At 35.9% G+C, this 20,758-nt stretch overlaps 1 protein-coding gene across 6 annotated transcripts in view; it reads left to right on the top strand.

Moving 5' to 3' along the window:
- Positions 1-12,612, top strand: part of LRRC4C (leucine rich repeat containing 4C) — a 503,565-nt gene extending 490,953 nt beyond the window's left edge. For all 6 annotated transcript variants that reach the window (XM_072422152.1, XM_072422151.1, XM_072422148.1 and 3 more), the window contains one exon: positions 9,872-12,612. In XM_072422152.1, coding sequence (XP_072278253.1) covers positions 9,914-11,833 — 1,920 coding nt within the window. In that variant the 5' untranslated portion in view covers positions 9,872-9,913 and the 3' untranslated portion in view covers positions 11,834-12,612. The remainder of the gene's footprint in view (positions 1-9,871) is intronic.
- Positions 12,613-20,758: the final 8,146 nt, after the last annotated feature.

Here is a 20,758-nt window from a genome sequence, read left to right as displayed (position 1 = left end):
TTTTGTGTGTCCTCAGCTTTCTGCTATATCATTCACCCTAGTAGTTCATAATTATGGTTTATGCTTCTTACCACCAGTAATGTTATTAACTCATTGTGGATACATAGCAAATAAATCATTCCGAATGATTACCAGAGGAAAAAAAATTCACTACAACTAGGGTAAATGATGAAGCTGATGACTTGAGAATGGATCACAGTGGCTGAACATTTTTAGACCTGATTACTGAAGAAGATGTAGCTAAGTACCTACCAAATTCCCCCGACTTCCTCTCTCCTGCCCAATGACTCGACTATAAACCGGGATATATTTACAATATCATTTGAGGAACCAAAAACCTTGGTTCATAATTAAATACATATAGGGAATCTAAAATCTTACTACCCTGCCACTTATTTTTCTTAGTGTATACAAGTACTAATAGGGCATCAGTCAAAACCGGTATCACCATTCTTAATAGATTCCAAGCTGGTTCTGAGCCTAGCCTACAAGGGTCTGATTTGCCTGTTTCAACCCAACCAAAATCATCAATCAAACTTAAAAGCTTGCTTTATGAGAATTGCTAGCTGTAAACCAATATGCTGCATTGCATTACTTTGAACTGCTCAAAGTTCAAAGACTTTATTAGGGATGAGCAGATGATTAATTTTTCTGCAAAGCTACAATTTAACCATAAAGGAAACTCTTAATTTCACTTACCAAGCTGCTTGAGCTAAATAAACAGTACTATCTTTTTTGGTGGGGATTATTTGGGATAGTTTTAATAATAATATTTACAGCATTTGTGTTTTTTTTTCTTGTTTGTATATTTGATCAGCGCTTGTGTATTATTGCCTAAAAATGTTTAAAAGGTTTTTTTTCTGCACTATGGGAATACTTGACAGCCAACAGGCTTTGTTTGGCAATTTTCAACTTGCGTGAAGCTGTTGAAGTTGGGTTTGGCAGCACTTCTTTGGCTGCCAGTTTGACTCTTCAATGATGCCACCTTTAAATCTGCAGTTTTGTCAGCTCCAGCCCACACAAACTTTCACTTCCATGCAGTTTTAGCTGCCCCAGATCCAATTGCAGAACTACTTCAGAAAATATTACTGAAGCTCAAAAACATCTCTGTAGCCAAGATTTAAAGTCACAGAGATCTTCCAACCAGGGCTGCATATGATTTCTTAGGGTGGGCTTTCTGATGATGGCAACAAGGGCCATAATGTGTGTTGAAGTTTTAGTCTACATGCAAACCTGGGGATGACCACAATGCATCATTGAGAAATGATGGGTTGATAGGGGAGGTTACAAAACCATAATTTCCCCCTTTCTTGACAAATGCTTTTGAATCCCGTGTGAAACGTCTGTTATCCAAGCAAGGCAGGGGAGGATGGGAGTATGCCAGGGGGACTATTAGCCGACTGACATGCTTTTTGTCACCAGGTCATCCTGTATGCCCTGGATGAAGCACAGGTACAAATGGACCACCCTGGCACAGATCTTCTATCATGCTTTCTATTGTTAGGAACAAACTTCAACTCCCTATCCATTTGTTATTTTCTGAGCCTTGTTAATAATTGTGTTTTATTGTAGTTTTATGTGTAGGTCCTAACTTATGTTTAACATATATATATAAATTGACTCAATGGCAAAGCATAGGATGTTTTAATTCAGATCCATTATATAAATGTATTTTAAACAAAATACCATTATTTCTTATTTAAAAATCAATGTATCTGGGATTTTAATAGTTAACATATTTCCCTTCTCTATTTTCTGGCACAAGGTTTGTAGACAGCACTGTGATGGATGTGGGAGCTGAGAAAAATATCATGCTAACTTGGTACATCCCCATAACAACAGACCGCACAATAAAATTATAAGTGTAGAAGAAGCCATCGACAAATCTGTAATATAGTAAATATAGAATGCTGTAATGTACCTTTAGAGTAAAAGTGGCCCTTGTTGTAAAATGGCACAGCATACAGTTAGCAGCCAATCAAGGAAAACCATCCATGGCTTTGCCTATTCTGGTAACTGATAAAATGACAGCCCTGCAGTTGCTGATATCAATGCTCTTTGTGTAGCTCCTATGAAGGCTGCAACATTTTTATAGAACTAAAGAAAAGTTTACTGCTTATTTAACCCGTACTATATTTATCCATAAGTAGACATTGGTGATCTAGACCTTTGTTCGCTTCAAACCTCTGTAACCCGAGATTTGAACATCAACCAATGGGGGCCTATTGCTAAAGTAATAATGGGGAGCATTTCCAATGATTGTCGGGAGAATAATGCACCCCAGTAAGTTTTCCTAATGGCTGATGGTGGTGGATGCAATAGTATTTAGGCCCCCATAAACATGCTGTTCCCATTCAGTTGCGAGTGCCGCCATCTTCTTCCTTCTTCTCCTTCTTGTTTAGTGTCCCATCTGTTTGCCATCAGATCACATTGTTTCCCATCTTGTTTGGCCAGGCCAAGATAATATAACTCTTGCATAGGCAGCTTGGAGTTCATTTAGTCTCTGCAGCTGCAGGAGAAGCCAGGATGTGCCAGAAAACAATGCTGAGCTCCATATGCAAGGAGCAATCAGGCAGGTAAGAATGTTTTATTGTAGAAGAGACATGGCCTGTACCTTTCTGCAACAAAATCCAGCTGATCACAGATTTTTAAAGTTGAACTTTTAGTTTATTCTGTTCATAATTTACCTTTCCTGGATCCTCCTTTTTACTTTTATTTTTTCTCATTGCTTTCTAAGGAACAGCATATCTCCAATAGTAATTGGACATTTTTGGGTAGACTAGTTATTTTTACATTCGCAGCAGCTGTCTTATCAAACTATTGCGGGCCAAATTCATATACTATATATTTCTTGAAACAAAACAAAGAATAACAATCAGAGCATTGGATCCTTAAAAATTTTTGTTTTTGCCCTAATTACCATGGCTGTAATATGGTGCCTAAACTATACCGACATTCAGAATATATTGAATCCAATTACTGCAGTTAGAAACATGCTCAAAGCATTTCTGGGTTGACTCTGTTTGTAAAAAGTTTGAACTTTAGAACTATCCTAGAACAATTCCATTAAATTCTTTCAGAATTGTGTCATTAAGCTCCTGAATCGAGGAACATTTTAGTGTAATTGGTTTCTGGAACGGACAGATTACTTCACCTTACAACAAGGCTATGAAAAGTAACTGCTGTATTAAAACTTGGAAGCCACCCATGTTAAACTTTCTGTCCTTGGTAACCAATAAAAGGTAACACAAGCAAAACATGATATTCAAGGATATGACTTCAAGCTATGGAATAGTAAATTTACAGCTTGTCTGGTTAAAGCCTGGTTGAACTCACATACCTTTGATTCTTTGGAGTTGGAGTTCACACGGGTGTGTGTCATGTGAATTATTAAATGTCTGCATTAGCCCTAGCTAACTCTATTGGCAAGGCCTTGCCCAACCTTAGCCTACCCAAGGGCTAGATTCTTACTCCCTTCTCCCAATGAATGAGAACAACCTTTGTTAATTCTTCCATTTAGAACTGTACCCCACAGGTTATGTTTTGTGACTAGCAAATGCCCTAAACCGCATATCATTTCTACTATTGGCATGGACTTTATTAGTCAATCAGTAACAGAAACCATGTCCTCCAGACATATTTTACCCCCACTGGTACTCAATACCCAGAAGAGTGCCTAAGACATTTTTGTACACATTTTCTATGTAACGTGATACGTGTTAAAGATCTTAAATATGTCCACTATTGGTATTGTAGTTATAGTCTTCATGAGTTTGGTGTTGGTTTCTTCCTTCCTCCCCACTCCTACTGGTCTTCAAAGCCTTGGTAGGGTACAAAACATGTCAGAGAGAGGCCATGGGTGATGTAGCTCTGTCATTGCTTGACTAATAATGTTTCAAAGACAAAATTATTGTGCAGTTGTATGTTAAGTATTAGGTAGCCGATTGAGCCAAAGGTCTAAAGAGGCTTAGGACCTGGATGTGGATGACTAAATGCCTTTGAATACAAGTTTCCTTCAGTAAAATATTGCTTCTTGTCCTCATACTTCAGTGGTCTGTGGATGCAGAGCTAAATTACATCCTCATCCCTCTGCATGAGCTTCCACACATACCTGTATTGCAGAAAAAGGAAGAGGGCATTTCTGGGTTGATCTGAGTAGCCTTTTATACTGTACATATATATACACTGGATATATGTATACAGCCAGCATAACTAATGTAAAAGATAAAGGAAGTATGAATATGGGAATGGCAATTTTTAATAGCTCATCCTCTTTCCTTCGAAAAGCATGCTCCCAGTTGGTGGCAGGACTGAACAATTTTTGTGAAACCACTGAGCCTTCCTTGGCCATTCTGTTCCTTAGGGTATGCAGTTGCTTCAACTACTTGCTAAAATAATGCAATAAAAAATATATATTATAATGAATACAGAATTAAATAGTGGTGAATTAACTACTACATCAGCATTGTGCAAAGCGATTGTGCAAAGCGATTGTACAAAGCTCCCCACGGCTGGCACTTTTCCAGCTGCTTGAGCACTCATCTAGAAAGACTGGGTCAAAAAGAACCAACGTCTGCACATATGACAGCTGGCTGCAGTGAGCGGTACTTGTAGCCTCAATACTTTCCCCATGGGGGCTGCCGCAGAAAGAAACTACATGTAGTTATGCTTCCATTCAATTCTTAAAATTTACCCAACATCATCATTTACATTGTAGGACTGCTCATCCTGCTTTACACATAATGAAATCTGCAAAGGACGATTGTACCATAAGCAAACAGGAACAGCTTTGGTGAACCAATCATGTGGCCGAGAGAGAGCTTGCAGGAGCAAGCAATACTTAAGTCATCCCAATACATGTCCCCCATAATAAACCATCTTTAGATCCTTACTATAAAAGGAAACATACAGGAAGTTCGGCATTCAACCCAAACCATAAAGAAATTTTTGACTGAGCACTTGAAACATGATCAGCAAGATCTCATTTCCTTCAAAATTCAAAAAAAATCTTAGAATGTGATATAGGAAATCCAATTGCTTAAAATCCTTTTATAAACAACCATATGCCGTACATAAATGTTTCCTTTGATTTCAATATAGTATTTATTAAAAAAACAGAATATGGCTATATCTTCCAAATATTTAATTCATTGTTTAATGACTAAACAATCTGGAAAATGTCCAACCTTTGTTATCCTTTTTCTATTCAAGTGAAACTCCTGAAAGTCATCAACAGATCAGCCATTTTTTGTTTCAGGTTTAAATTATTGAAACTTATGAAAATTGAGGAAACTAAAATAAAAGAAGAGTACTTTTGGCATGAAAGTTATATATTTATTTCAGAATGTTATCCTGGGTTTGGTTTTCCTGTAATAGTTTCCCTTCAGCCCTGGCAGATAATCCATAGAATAGATTCAACTGCTACTAATAAATTCTAATTCACAAATACAATTGATTATCTGTGAACAGTAATATATGTGTGAGCAGGGAAAAATAATTTGGAAAACGTCAATACCTCCAAATAGACTGCCTATTCCTTTAAGAGACATCTGTTGTCTAAAACAGGACCTTGTGTCAGCTTTTTGGTGTCAGAAATTTTTAAGGCAATTTTAGGAAATTACTCTTTAATCAATAATTTATGCAAAAGTGTGAGTGTGGCTTTAATTTTAATTAGAAAGTCCTAATGATCTCCAGGAGCTAGAACTCCAGGGAGCAATTTCCTAGAACAATCTCTGAACATTAGGATAAAGGGGAACCTGATATATATATATATATATATATATATATATATATATATATATTGTAATATTTATTTGAAAAAGTTCTTTGTTCATAGTTTTTCAAAAGGTGTAATTTGGTATTTTAATATATTTTAAAGTTCACAAAAGACTCTCTTTATATTTTTTTTTTTTTGTAGTGAAAAACAAATTATTAATCATTTCTTAAAGAACTATATTTATACTAAAGATATGAGCATCCATGTTTTGCAGTTTTTGTTCCCTATTTAAAAAAAAAAAAAGAATATAATAAAAATAAAAAATTAAAAATATATAATATAATAATAAATATTAGTGTTTGCTTTGGCATGACTTTTCCCAAATATTCCTGCCTTTATTATTACCACCCGATCAATCTCATTTTTGAATTTAAAAAAGGAGTACAATTGGAATAGTAATAGGAATCTTTGGCCAGAAGAATACTGGAAAGAATTGAAAATTTCTGAAATCAAATATCTGTGTGAGCATATATTTTTAATATGATGTCCGTCTCTGTGCAAGGTTCTTGGAAAATGGTACAAGAGTTTAATTTTCAATTCAAACAACAGAAACCTTTACGGTGGAGAAGTTATCAGTTTTAGGAATTATTCCTTTATCTTGTACATAATAATAATAATATTAATCATAAAAACATAATAATAATAATACATCAGAAGTATATTCCATGCCATAGTCAATGTATTGAGCATGCAGAGTTGACCTTATGGCATCTGAACGACATATAGGCTGATAATGAGTGCCTTGTCAGTGGTGGAGGTAGCAGTGCAGGATTAGTAAGCTGTACATAAAGTGTAACTCCTTCAAGATACTAAGGGAAGAAGCAGTCCTGGATCAGAACAGTGTATATAAAGTGTCATTGGATCTGATTTTTGAAAGCTCTTCAAAATAGACTATAATGGAGGAATCTGGGTAAACCAACAAATCTGTAATGCATTTATTAAAAGAAGAAGGTAGCTAGAATAATAAGTGGCATGATAAATATGCCTTGGTAGACAATGAAGGAGGTGGAAGCTGCAATGCAGCCTTTTTTAACTTTTTTTTTTTTTTTACATAGGAAACCCTTGCAATAACTTTCAGGTCTTTGGGGAACCCCTTCTATATTTACTACACACTACAATTAGTACATTGGTGTGATGGTTAGTGGGAAGAATGCCTCTTACATTGTTGGCCATTGGGAAGAATGTCACCCTTACAGCCAAAAAGGTCATTGGTGTCACTTAAACTGACCCAAGAAGCACAAATTGCTTAAGGAATCTCTGGAATCCTTTGGAGGAACCCTGGTTGAGAAACAGTGTAATGACAATGGTAATGGCTTAGCAAATTGTATTTAAAGTGACAGCGTGCTAGGTCATGATGCAGGATGTGCTTTTTTGATCGTGGAGGAAAAAAAGCTGGGCTAAATTAGTGACTGATATGAAGAGGATATCTAGTTCAGAGTGATCCAAGCTAGTGACCACATCAAACTTAAACTTTATCCATTAAAGAAAACTCATAATTTATGGGTTGACCATACAATGTGGCTTTTCCTGCCTCTACTTGGCTCAGCAAGGGCATCCCAAACCAACCATAATATATCAATTATCTGAACCAAGCCCTCACCAGTTTCGCAGTCCAGCACCTCACCACCCCAGTTTCAAACAAAGAGGAAACAATCCCCAGCACTCTCTGCTTCAGGCTAGTGACCAGAGCAAGATGAAATTCTGTCTATTAAAGAAAACTCAAAATGTATAGGGTGTCCAAACATTATTGCCTCCACCTTTCTTTTCTTCACAAGTTGGCTGTCCAATGGTAGCAAGGCTCTCCTAGCAGCCATATTAAATGATTCACCTGAACAAAGCCCCCACCAAGTTCAGTCCAGGACTCCCCCATCCCAATATCAACCAAAGAGGCAAAACCATCTCTCAAACGTGTGGTTCTAAATTAAACATATCTACTGCATATATACAAACATATGGAGAACATCACATCCTACATTAGATCATTTTTATCCCAAGTGATATATTTTGCAGTACGAACATATCATGTGGCTTTGGTACCACACTTAAGAACTCTGATATGAATAATAGATACTTTGTAACAACGCTTTTTTTACAGCAAAAATGAAACTACATTTTGCTTAACGTTGTAGAGTCTTTGCTGATACACATTTTGTTATAGCACAAATCTATGCATTATGCATTCCCATGCTCTGGGTTATGAGTGTGCTCCAAGCCGGCACTGGACTTCACTTATGCCTGATTCATATGAAATTTCATTAATCTTTACAGCACAGGGAGTTCACAGAGAACTGGAGATTGGAAATGAACCCAGAGCTGTGGGTTAGAGGAAGGCACAGATGAATCAGCAATAAAGGATTCTAGAACACCATTTGAAATGGGAAGGGAGCACTTTACATAACAACATTAATGTGCAAGGTGATGTGCTACCAACAGACACTTTTCCTAAATTAAAGACTAGCTAGGGACAATTATGTAAAAGTTAAAAGAAACAAAAAGGAAAACTAAGCAAAACAGTTTACACACCTCCGAGTGTTGTATAGGCAGCTCAAATGGAAATCAAGCTTGCAATTAGGATTGCAGATGATTTTTCGTAGTGATCAGCAATAAACCCCATAGTTAGCATGAGTCACCTCCTAATTAATTACTAATTAAATTATAATTAATATAAAAATCATTATATATATATATATATATATATATATATATATATATATAGATGCTGCATCTATCATGATTCCATTGTATAAACATGGGTGCTTTAATGTACATCACTGCGTAATATGTAGGCATATTGCTGGGCTGTTCTATCATTGGCTAAAAATGTGACATTTTAAAAGCGGGATTTAAGCAAAAAATCTAATTTTTCTTCAAAAGATTATTAATATGTGCCTGAAATGGTTAAGTTGAATTATTTTCACTTTCATCTGGATCCTGTGCTGATGTAAACTATATTGCACTCAGTTCTCCGTGCTATAATGGGATTTTTTCTTTGATGTGTTGGAGAGCAATTCTAATTGCAAAAGTAAAACAAAAGCAGGAAGACTCTGGGTGATAAATGAATTAATGCAAGGAACCATGCTTGTTTTCCCATAGGATGTAAATAATAAGAAGAAGAAGGTGGGAAGATATGCTCATGGCTCATATTAGTAAATGCATATGGGTAGAAAATCAAATGGGATGTTAATTGACCAACATACATAAAGTGACCTCTAAAATATTAAAACAGTGTCCTAATTCCGAACAAAATCTTAAAACAGCAGATATGTGCTAGAAAGCCAAATATAATGCATTAAAATACAGAAAAAAGCACATATTGTACTCCAATGCTACATATTGACGGGTGAATGTAGTATTTTTATCATATGGAAACCCTTGAACCCCATGCCTAGAACACATCAACTACGATGGTCTGAATTTTAAGTTCTAATAAGAAGCTTTCAAAATATTCTCAATATAAACCCATACATTCTGTTTTAATACTTTGAAGGTTGTATTTTGATAATAAAGTCTCATTTGGTTTTCTACCCATATATATGTTTTTTTTCTTTTGTACACCTCTCTCTCTAAACTTAATATGATCTAACAATGCACTATGGCTACCACTAGGCAGGTAGAATAACTTAATGTGTAATTTTGGTCATTTTTAAGCCTAAAGGCCAATTATTAAAAAATGAGCACATTTATATTTGGAAAAATAGCTGTACTTGTATATTATTTGTTTGCCCTATTAGGCTCATGACAAATTTACATTAAGACAAACCATAGAATAGATCAGCCTGTCTGTTCTGATGCTTGTAGAGGTTTTGATGGGCGATTAAAATTCTCATTGTGCACAGAAAACATGGCTTAAGGCTCCCAAATTGTCAGAAAAGATGATATTACTTTGTACGGGGCACTATGACAATATGTTGTTACTGCCATGTAAATGTCTGCTAATGGTCAGGGAAGGTGGGTTTGTTTCAGGGTGAATCAACCAAGATGAAAGTTTAATCATTTCTGCTTTTGGGTTTAGATATATTTTTAGTCATTTAGTTGCTGAGATTTTATCGATCCATACATTTTTGATATTAATATTCTTTTTTTTTTCTTTTGCAGAATACTGGAACTGCTGAAGGACCAAACACAAACAAAGTATGAATGTTGAACAAGATGACATTACATCCACAGCAGATGATGATAGGTCCTAGGTTCAACAGGGCCTTATTTGACCCCCTTTTTATTGTGCTGTTGGCTCTTCAACTTCTTGTGGTGGCCGGGTTGGTTAGGGCTCAGACCTGCCCTTCTGTATGTTCCTGCAGTAACCAGTTTAGCAAAGTCATTTGCACACGACGGAACCTACGCGAAGTCCCGGATGGTATCTCCACCAACACAAGGCAGCTTAACCTCCACGAAAATCAGATACAAATAATCAAAGTGGACAGTTTTAAGCATTTACGGCACTTAGAAGTTTTACAGTTGAGTAGGAATCACATTAGGACGATTGAAATTGGGGCCTTCAACGGCTTGGCGAATCTAAACACTTTGGAGCTCTTTGACAATCGTCTGACTACCATTCCAAATGGAGCTTTTGAATATTTGTCAAAACTAAAAGAGCTTTGGCTGAGGAACAACCCCATTGAAAGTATTCCATCCTATGCTTTTCATCGCATCCCTTCTCTGCGCAGATTGGATTTGGGGGAGATGAAAAGATTGTCCTACATTTCAGAAGGAGCTTTTGAAGGGCTTTCAAACCTTAGATATCTGAACCTTGGGATGTGCAACCTAAGAGAAATTCCTAATCTTACTCCACTTGTAAAACTAGATGAGCTAGACCTTTCTGGGAACCATCTTTCGGTTCTCAGGCCAGGGTCATTTCAAGGATTAACCAATTTGCAGAAACTGTGGATTATGCATTCCCAAATTCAGGTGATTGAGAGGAATGCCTTTGATGACCTTCAGTCACTTGTGGAGCTTAATTTGGCACATAATAATTTAACTACGCTGCCTCATGACCTTTTTACACCTCTACATAATTTGCAAAGGATTCAGTTACACCACAACCCTTGGAACTGCAATTGTGACATTCTTTGGCTTAGCTGGTGGTTAAAGGAGATAGTTACGACTGGCAGCACATGCTGTGCTCGTTGCAGCACCCCTCCCAGTTTAAAAGGTACTCACATTGCTGAGCTGGACCAGAACTATTTCACATGCTATGCCCCGGTAATTTTGGAGCCACCCACTGATCTGAATGTTACAGAAGGGATGGCTGCTGAACTTAAATGTCGGGGATCAACATCATTGACTTATGTTAGCTGGATTACGCCAAATGGATCCATAATGACTCATGGGGCTTACAAAGTGCGTATTTCTGTGCTGAATGATGGCACACTAAACTTCACAAGCGTAATGGCGCAAGATGCAGGATTGTACACATGTATCGTCAGTAATTCCGCAGGGAACACCACTGCCTCGGCGACACTGAATGTGACTACCAATGGAGTTGATTATACATATTTTTCCACTGTCACTGTAGAGACTACGGAACCATCTCTAGAGGAGGCTAGAACCACGGAACATCGTTTGGGTCCTACACCAGTCCTTGACTGGGAAACCACAAATGCAACCACCTCTCTATTGCCGCAGAGCACAAGGTCCACTGAGAAACCCTTTACCATCCCAGTTACAGATGCAAATGGTGGAATGCCAGGGATAGACGAAGTTATGAAGACCACTAAAATTATCATTGGCTGTTTTGTAGCCATTACCCTTATGGCAGCTGTTATGTTGGTCATTTTCTATAAGATGAGGAAACAGCACCATCGGAAGAACCATCACGCTCCTACGCGGACTGTTGAGATTATTAACGTGGATGATGAACTTACAGCTGACACCCCCATTGAGAGCCACTTACCCATGCCCGCAATAGAACACGAGCATTTAAACCATTATAACTCTTATAAGTCCCCTTTTAATCACACAACAACAGTGAACACGATAAATTCAATACACAGCTCAGTGCATGAACCTTTACTGATTCGCGCAAACTCTAAGGACAATGTACAGGAGACGCAGATCTGAAACTCTGCAACATGGGAGAATAAGAGCAAAAACAGACCATTTATATTAAAAAAAAGGAACATAAAATGACTGGGCTAAATCTACTGTTTCCAATAAAAGTGTCTTTACAAAAAAGAAAAAAAAAGATAATAAAAAACAAAGAAATTTATTTATTAAAAATTCTATTGTGATCTAAATATCCTGAAATCCTGTGTATTCCTCAAGCTGAGTTGGTTACACTTGGTTTTAGCCAAGTTATATTTTTCATGTATTGAACCTTCCAGAAAAAATAATATTCTAATCTATATTGGCTTTTTATTGGGTAATGAAGGCTTGAATTGGGTCTGTAGTTTTATTAATCTTAATTCAATTGAAGCCTTTAAAAATTCAGAAAATGGCTTGGCATGGAATGCCATGGTTTTGGTAGATGTAAAAGAAGAACATTTATTTTTTATTTGACTTATTGACCAATTCTGTATTTTGCAGAATTTAGATTCTTTGAGAAAATTGAAATATAATGAGAATTCAATGAAAGAATGGTCGAACATTTACAAAGATGAGATAAATTTGTATCTCTGAACATAAAGTTATGAATAAAAACACATTTTTGTTTTTTGTACTTGGGCAAGCTTTATTTAAGGGTCAGTAATCAATAACCATATGGTAAGTTTTGGAAGGAAGATGTGACAATAGTTTTGCCAATAATATTTGATACATGTAAATATTTAAAGTGTATTTGAATCTAAAGCAATCTAATGTAATATATTCCAGCATATTAGTTTTATGTAATGGCCTTGGATTTCTGTTTCTTTTTTTTTTTGATCTTGCCAGTAACAAATATTCTGTCCCAAGCTATGTACACACATCGGATGATTGGCACCCAAGACAAATGGTTGTGCTTGTCTTGGGTGAAAATCTGTATGTATACAATTGTCCCTTGACAACATTTATCAACCCTTTATCGTGAATTGATGAACCGATCAGGATTTACTGCTGTGCATTCCATTATATGGGAGCACAATAGGGTGCAGCTCCCTCATCCTCTCCTCTATATAGAGCACAATGGTGCTGTGTGTATAGTGTTTATTAGTTTATCTATCAATGGAAACAATCTTGAAAAATTGTTTCTAGTCTCAGTGATCAGATCCCCATCTGACGTCGGTATGGGGCATTACAGTGACAATTTTATGTACTCTATTTATGAAGAGCTGTCTTACAAGGCCGTTCCCCTATTTACAACTGCAAACACCTACCCAGACCTCATATACTTTGAATATGGGGATTCATGGTCTTAGCATGATCAACTGGTATTTTTATGTATTTCTACTTGGCCTGATGTAAATGTTAATAATAATAATTATAACACTAATGCAGCCATTACATCTAAGTACTGGTAAACTGCAATATATTTAATGTTTAATCCTGAGTTTGGCTACTGAAAGCCATCACTTCTGTTCAAACACCATCGTTCCAAGTTCTAATATACAATAATATCAGAAGGAGTAATACCACAGCCAAACTTCTAGTTCCTTAAAAATCTTTGAAAATATCACTTTATTGGTAGGTCAACAATTTACCAGATTTGTACTTATATATAATATTTAGTGGCCCTAATTTATTAACGCTCACCGGGACTGGAGAAGATAAACTATCACGGGAAAATCTTAAGTGATCCAACAAACCTCGAAACAATCCTGGATCAAATCTGTTTTAGGTTTTCTGGATCATCTAGGTTCCATCATCCCATGATAGTCTGTCCTGTCTAGTCTTGGAGAACATCAATAAATCGGGCCAATGTATCAATATATAACAGACTGGGTTTACATTATCTTCTGGGGTCTTGGGGTCTCACAAAGTGGTAAAACCTAGACAATGGTCATATAATGTTAACAATCATTTTTAAATCCCTATCATACAGCACAAATTGGTATAAACTTGATTAAAAAGAAATGTATTTTTTATTAATATGGCTCATGAAATGGGGATGAAAGTCATTGCAGTTGGTTTATTAAAGTAATTTAAGTCTGTTCACTTAAAAAAGTGAATCATTGTTCTGCAAGCGATGAATTGCTTAGGTTAAGGAGCAAAGTGAAGTTCTGCTGACCTCAACCATCCAATCACGTGCAAGCAGAAATACTTTTTTTACATTCCCTTGCATTTAATTAGGTATTCTTTGCAAGGTTAATTCCCACCACGTGTAATAAACCAAGAAAAAAATTACTTGCAGAGCATGCATTTAGTTTGCTAAGTAAACAACCTAAACTGCTGTAATAAATCAACTTTATTGGGTTGGTCATATTAAAAATTTGCTCATGTCTTCAATCCCTAAAAGCTTCCTGAACTATGTCTCTTCTGAAGATAATTGAGAAGATCTACCAAAGCTTTAACATCATGAGATAGAAAAAGGCTGATTTATAAAGAAGTTTTGATTTTAAAGAAGTTAAGAATGTTCACATACAAACATTGTGTAATTATTCACTTTAATTATCCAATCATGTAAAAAAAATCTGTGCATTATTGGTATTCACAGTAAACAGAAATATGTTTTTTTAAGCGATTGAGTAATTAAAGTGAGCATTTACATAATTTATTATTTTCAACTTTTTTTAGCAGATCAGCACACCAGTGCATAGCATATTTGTAAAGCAACCAATGGGACATTTTGCAGTGAACTATTCAATATAAAACACATCTAGGAAGATTTAACTGCAGTGAATGTTTGGTGAATTTGACATGTAATGCTTCATTAATATATAGTAGAACTCATTAGACCTCTTTTTGAATGCACAGTCTAGTTTTTGGTCCCAGTCACGAAAAAGGGATGTTGCAGAATTACAGACTGTGCACAGAAGGGCATGTAAAGAGGACCAAAGCTATGAAGGTAAAAACTGAATATGTTCTGTCCTGAAAAGAAGAAAATATAGAGAGAAAATCATATCACATCCAAAAATAGTTGATGTTGTAACTTTGTGTCGCCAAATTGATCATTTTAAGGTCATGGCACATACCAAGGGGCAGGAAAAACAGTAAAAATTGGGAATAGTCTTTTATAGGGACTACCAAGGCAATATAATATTTGTTTCATACAATAGCTGGACATGTTTTTAAAATGCAAAAAAAAAAATACCTGGCTATTGATATTTTTATAAAAGAACAGATCATGGAGTATCTCATTGCCATAGATAAAGTGTAAGGATTTTCATCCCAATTGGAAAAATTGTGACAAAAGTATAAGGTTCATAAAATAGTTTTTACTCACATTACAGGTGACTACAAAACAAAAAGAAAGGGTTTATTTTGGGCTGGCACATTTTGCCGTTTAGCTTCTTGATATATTTATGATATGAACACCCACTGCACTATTGTGATATTGTTATTCTTTTCTCTATATAGTTCATTCTTGTTATCTGTCTCCACCTGAAGAAGCTAAATAGTGAAATGTGTTGGGAACCAATAATTGTTCTTTTGTTCTTTGTATGGATTATTTATGCCCCTAATAAAGTGGGAAAATATTTTATGTGTTACTTTGTATATAGCAGTTGAACCTTGCATAAAAGCTTTTTTGCTCTCTTCGAATGTTTAAATTGTATGGGTAAATCTACTTTTCTTTGCAAAGAAAAAAACTCTTTTTGTTTTGTACTCATCTGCAATGAGTTAAAACTTTTTTATGAACTATTTACTGTTCTAGGGGTTGGCAAACATATACTACCAACAAAGAGGGACATCTACCGTTATTCTGACCCACACTTTACAAGGGTTTTTGTAATTTATTTGGAACTATAATTCATGGTTCAGAGGATACAAAGTCTTTATTTAGTCACTTTTGTATTTTGATTAGATATGATGGGCATATGCTTTTTTAACCTAATTAAGAAACTCTATCTCTTTGGTATATTATCGTCATTTCAGCTTTTGCTCTACAACATAGAATATAAAAGTATAAAAACACCCAAAACCACTCTATTATGTTCAAACTGATTTTTTCTAAAATATATTTTTATAGCGTTCATAGAATTGTATATGAATGGATTGAAATGTCTGACCACTTTAACTTGCCAGTGGGATTAAATATGGCTTCCTTGTTAAAAGTGAACTTCATATTAAAATCAGAAAATAACATTTTGTCAAATATCAGATACCATTAGGTGTCTACAGCTGAATTCAGGATGCTAACTGGGTTCCTTAACAAAATTTTCATCAAATATAGGGGTATTTTCTCTCTTTTAGAACTGAACCGAATGTCAGACATTCAAGTTGAATTTGCAACTGACCCAAATCTGAAGAGCAACAAATATAATATTGCATTATATAATAACACTAGATACATCAATTGTATGTTTATATCTGCTTATTAAAAAAGGAGATAATATTAATACCAAATGGTTTTGAACATATCACAAATAGGGATGAACAAGCAAGATTTTTAAACTCGATCTCGCTGCGAATTTGGCCGTTCTCGCTTACCGAAATTGTAAGCAAGAATGACTGGTGTAAATTTGCCGATCGAGATTGAATTTTCCTTAAAAAAAAAAAAAATTCTAAATAAAAAAAAAAATCCCACAGGCTGTGCTAATTAATGAATGCAGCCACCACTGAATTTTTTTTTTTTAAGGAAAATTCGATCTCGATCGATGAATTTACACTGGCCATTCTTGCTTAAGATTTCAGTAAACGAGAACAGCCAAATTCACAGCGAGATCGAATTTAAAAATCTTGCTTGTGTGCAATCACCTGCTCAAGTGTCATCAGGATTTTCCTTTCCCCAGCCAATCAGAGAGCACTAGAGATTTTGAATGGGGAGACTTGTCCACATTTCACATCTAGTGCCCAGGGATCGCACACGGGAGGATTCCCAGGGCTGTATAAATAAATGCAGCCCTGGGAATCCTCCTGTAATGATTTCCTGGAACTTCCGATGGGTCCGCGAAATCGGTTCACAGAAATTTTGCGAACCCATAAGAAGTTTGAGGCATTCTCGCTCATCCCTAATCACAAACAACTGCATTGTCAAGTTTATGAAAACTAATACAAAATGCAGCTCTTTCATAACTGCAATCAGACTAATTGCACAGCAGTAAGTGTTCCACCATAACTGCTGTAAGTCCCCCATGGTGTTAAGTGGTCCTGACAGGGTTCAGCAGTGATATTAAAACTACAAAGGTTCTTCAAAAAGTTTCCACACTTTCTAACTTTATTAGGAATTTCAAAAACAAATGATCTAAAAAATGATTTTTTCTATGTTGTCACCTTCCTTTGTGATGCATTTTTTCCAGTGTCATGCCAACTTTTTAATGTCATCAGTCAAAAATGTATTTGGTTGAGAATGTAGCCACTGATGCACCACTGCATCATCATCCTATGAAAATCTTCTTCTACTTCAAAGCATTCTTAAGTGGTCCAAAAAGGTGGAATTCAGATGGCGATTAATCTGGGCTATAAGCTGGTTGTTCCATAACCTCCCAATTTAATTGCCTGAGGGTTTGTGTGGGATTGGGGGGCTGATGTAGCCATACAATAACACAAAAAGCATATCACAGAATGCTGTTCCTTTTTGCAGCCATCTTCCCCCAGGTGTGACAATGATGATACTAAATTGCAAGATCAGCCGGCTTGCCAGACACAGCAGTCACATGACACCCCCAGACAAGACCAACTACTACTCCTACCGCCCTCACTGTTTTTAACAAAGTTATTTAAAAGAGTAAAAACATTTAGGAGACTTCTCCTACATGTCATTGGTGGTCAGTTTATGGATTCACAAACTCTAAGGAAATGGTGCTAAAAGCAAAACATAGGAGAACAGGACCAATTATATTAAAAGAACAGAACGGAACATAACACGACTGGGCTGAATCTACTTTTGCCAGATTGGTTGGCCAAGTTTTGCTCTGGTTTTCATTATTTGTCTTTAAATTTGCCTTTAATTATGTGTCTTTATATTGGCTTATATACAGTAGCTACTATTTTAAATCCCTTTTTTGTACTAAAGGAAACAATGACATGCTTAGTTCTGTATATTACCCCTTTCCCCCCCAACATATGACCAATGTTTCTGTTTGTGTAACTTTCTCCAACACACACACACATATAAAGAAAAAAAAATAAGTAATAGAAATATATATATATATATATATATATGTTTCTCCTATTACAACTTTTTCTTTCAATTCTTCTTTCCAAGTCAGCGCTAAAATATCAAGTCCACCATAGCAACAATTGTGCTTCTCTTTCTAGTACAGCAATTTCTTTCTCCCGTTGGCCTCATCATCAGAGCGCTCTTCCCTTCAAACTGTTGTCTGGCTGGAGAGAACAGAAACTGATTTTCCAGGAAATGCATCAATAAGTTCTTGAGCAACCAAAGAATTCTTAACAGTATCGGAGGTAATGTGTAAGATCTCGGCAGTTCTACCTATACCACATTTGAGTTGATTTATTAAAGTATCAGAGGCTATTTAGTCACTTACCAAAGTAAAGGGTTAAAAGCAAATAGGACAAAGTTGTATAGGCTGTACTCAAGCAATCATTATGTGTTGGCAAATAACTGTGCTCAGTGACCACCTTGCACTTTAGTAAATTGACCTCATACAATGGAGACTCGTAGAAAAAGAGTGTGATTGCATCAAAGATGACCAGCATATGAATGAACTGGACTACAAGGTTAAGAGTATGAGTTGAACAGTAAAATGAAAGAAAAGAAAAAAAAAGACCATAAGGGAAAGATAATTCTGTATAATCAGGTGAACCTGATTTGTTCTAAGCCTAGTATAATCAATGAATTTATAGTGCAAACAGGAACAAAAGGCTTTTAAATCACACCGCAGTTGACTGATAAAACTTTTTACATTATTTATAATTCATAGAAATATAAAAATAAACATACAGAAGTGTTAACATATTGATTGGTACATTATAGGTAAGTACTAAACTTGATTTGCTGAAAATATATATTCATAATTCTCCTTTCCCGACGCGTTTCTCCTATTAAGGCTTCCTCGGGATTTGGAGGGTAGAATGGCAAATTGTCAGACTAGAATTTCAGTACAGTAGATCGCCTAAAAGCAAATAGGGTAGATTTTGTGGGTTGACAACAGTATTAAGATGGGTTGGTTATATCAGTGGTGATGCTGTAAGACAAGTTGAATGTTGAAAGAAAAAGCATTTCTGAAAACAAAGGAAAATGTTTTCAAGTCCTCTTGAAGCATTATGGGCTTAAGAAAATATAAAAAATAAAAATGTCACTGGGTTACAAAAGGATGACCAACAGAAAATGATATTTACAGTGTTAATTCATTAAGAAGATGTGCACCTTCGAAACGCGTGGTATTTCTCATTAGTTTTAACAAATTTATTCTCAATCAGGAAACGCTTTTTGTCTGTTGTGGTGTTCCTAATGTACTTGTAATATTGTCCATAAGGCTTAAAACTCAAATAGTTCAAGGATAATTAAAAAAAAAATCTTTTGTAATGGGACTTCACCTGAACTGCAATAGTTTAAAGATTGTTTTTCTCTAGAGGTAAAAAGAGTTTTTAATTACCTTACATTTTGCTGAACTGGCTGCTGCCCCTCTCTTCCATCTTGCTCCCCAGGTAGTGGTAAAGTCCCGGGCTTCCTCAATTTCAAAATATGCCTTTTATGTGAATATTTCAGGCCTGCAAATGCAGCATACATGCCAAGAGAAGAGATTGAGGTTGGGATTGGGAGGGTCATAGCGATAATGTATATTAAAGTGATTTCATTGCAATGGGATTTTTTTCTGGAGGTAATCTTTTAACACCTAATAATAAACAAGTATCATCAATATAGAAATCATATACTGAAACTATTTGATGTATCTATATTTTTCTATTGGAGGGAGAAAGGTGTGAACCTTTGTAAGGACCCCTAGCATATGGGTACATCTGTGGGAATGGAGCTTTGGGGTGATTTCCTGTAGTGCATTGGAAACAAGTGTGTAAAACCCAAAATAAGGTCAATATAGAAGACGAGAATGAACAGAGCTTTGCTCTCCCTAATAAATCATTAAGTTATACAAACAGTATATCTGAATTTCTGATCTGAATTAGTGTTAGCTTTTTGAATTCTTTTGTACAGTCTTGTAGAGCAGAGTTTAGAAGGAGGAAGAACAAGCAGCACAAGGAACCAACTAGGTGGGTATAATGAAAGAGCAATACTGATGGGGTGAAAAAGAGAAGTGGCAGGAAGAAGAGCTCATTGATAGTTGTTTCTCCTTTCACTGCTAAGTCATACGGTGCAGGAGGAGAATTGCATGAGAAAGTGAAACTGCAATAGAGAAAAATCAGGTTTCCGCCTTAGGTAGATATGGATGTGTTGTGTGTCAGAGCTATATAATTGGTTGTAGAGAAATACATGAAAATATAATGCTGGCCATTGGAGAGAGCGATCAAAACACATTGTTCTTTCAGCTAGCTGTGGAGCAGAAGAGTACCCATACCCATGCTAAGCCCTGTCCACAAATGGGTCAAAGAAGGTCTGATTTTTCAACTTTACATTTAGTATAAGTGAACAACTGGGTACATGTGCATTATTTACTAGGGGAAGAGTTAGCAGCAGAATGCAATAAATAATTATCAATAAGTGTAATGTGGCTTAAAAAATTATATATTGGTGCTGTATACCATAGGACACATTGGGAAGTATTGTAGAGCCCATGCCTCAATGGCTGAAAGCTGATTTGATGGCTCCAAAGGGCTTACTTAATATGAAGTAGATGTGCTTGATGTTGTAGAAGTGGGTGAAGTAGATGTTTTGAGTCAATGGGCCTGATTTATTAAAGCACTCTAAGGCTGGAGAGTATACATTTTCATCAGTGAAGCTAGGTGATCCAGCAAACCTGGAATAGATCCATTTAAATCCATTTTTCCATTTTCAATCTTGTACCACATCCACTCCAGGTTTTTGGATCACCCAGCTTCACTGATAGGTAA

Source organism: Pyxicephalus adspersus, chromosome 9, assembly GCF_032062135.1.
Source record: "Pyxicephalus adspersus chromosome 9, UCB_Pads_2.0, whole genome shotgun sequence".
Taxonomy (NCBI): Eukaryota; Metazoa; Chordata; class Amphibia; order Anura; family Pyxicephalidae; genus Pyxicephalus; species Pyxicephalus adspersus.
Note: the sequence above shows the minus strand (reverse complement) of the source record. Positions and strands in the feature narration are given on the sequence as shown.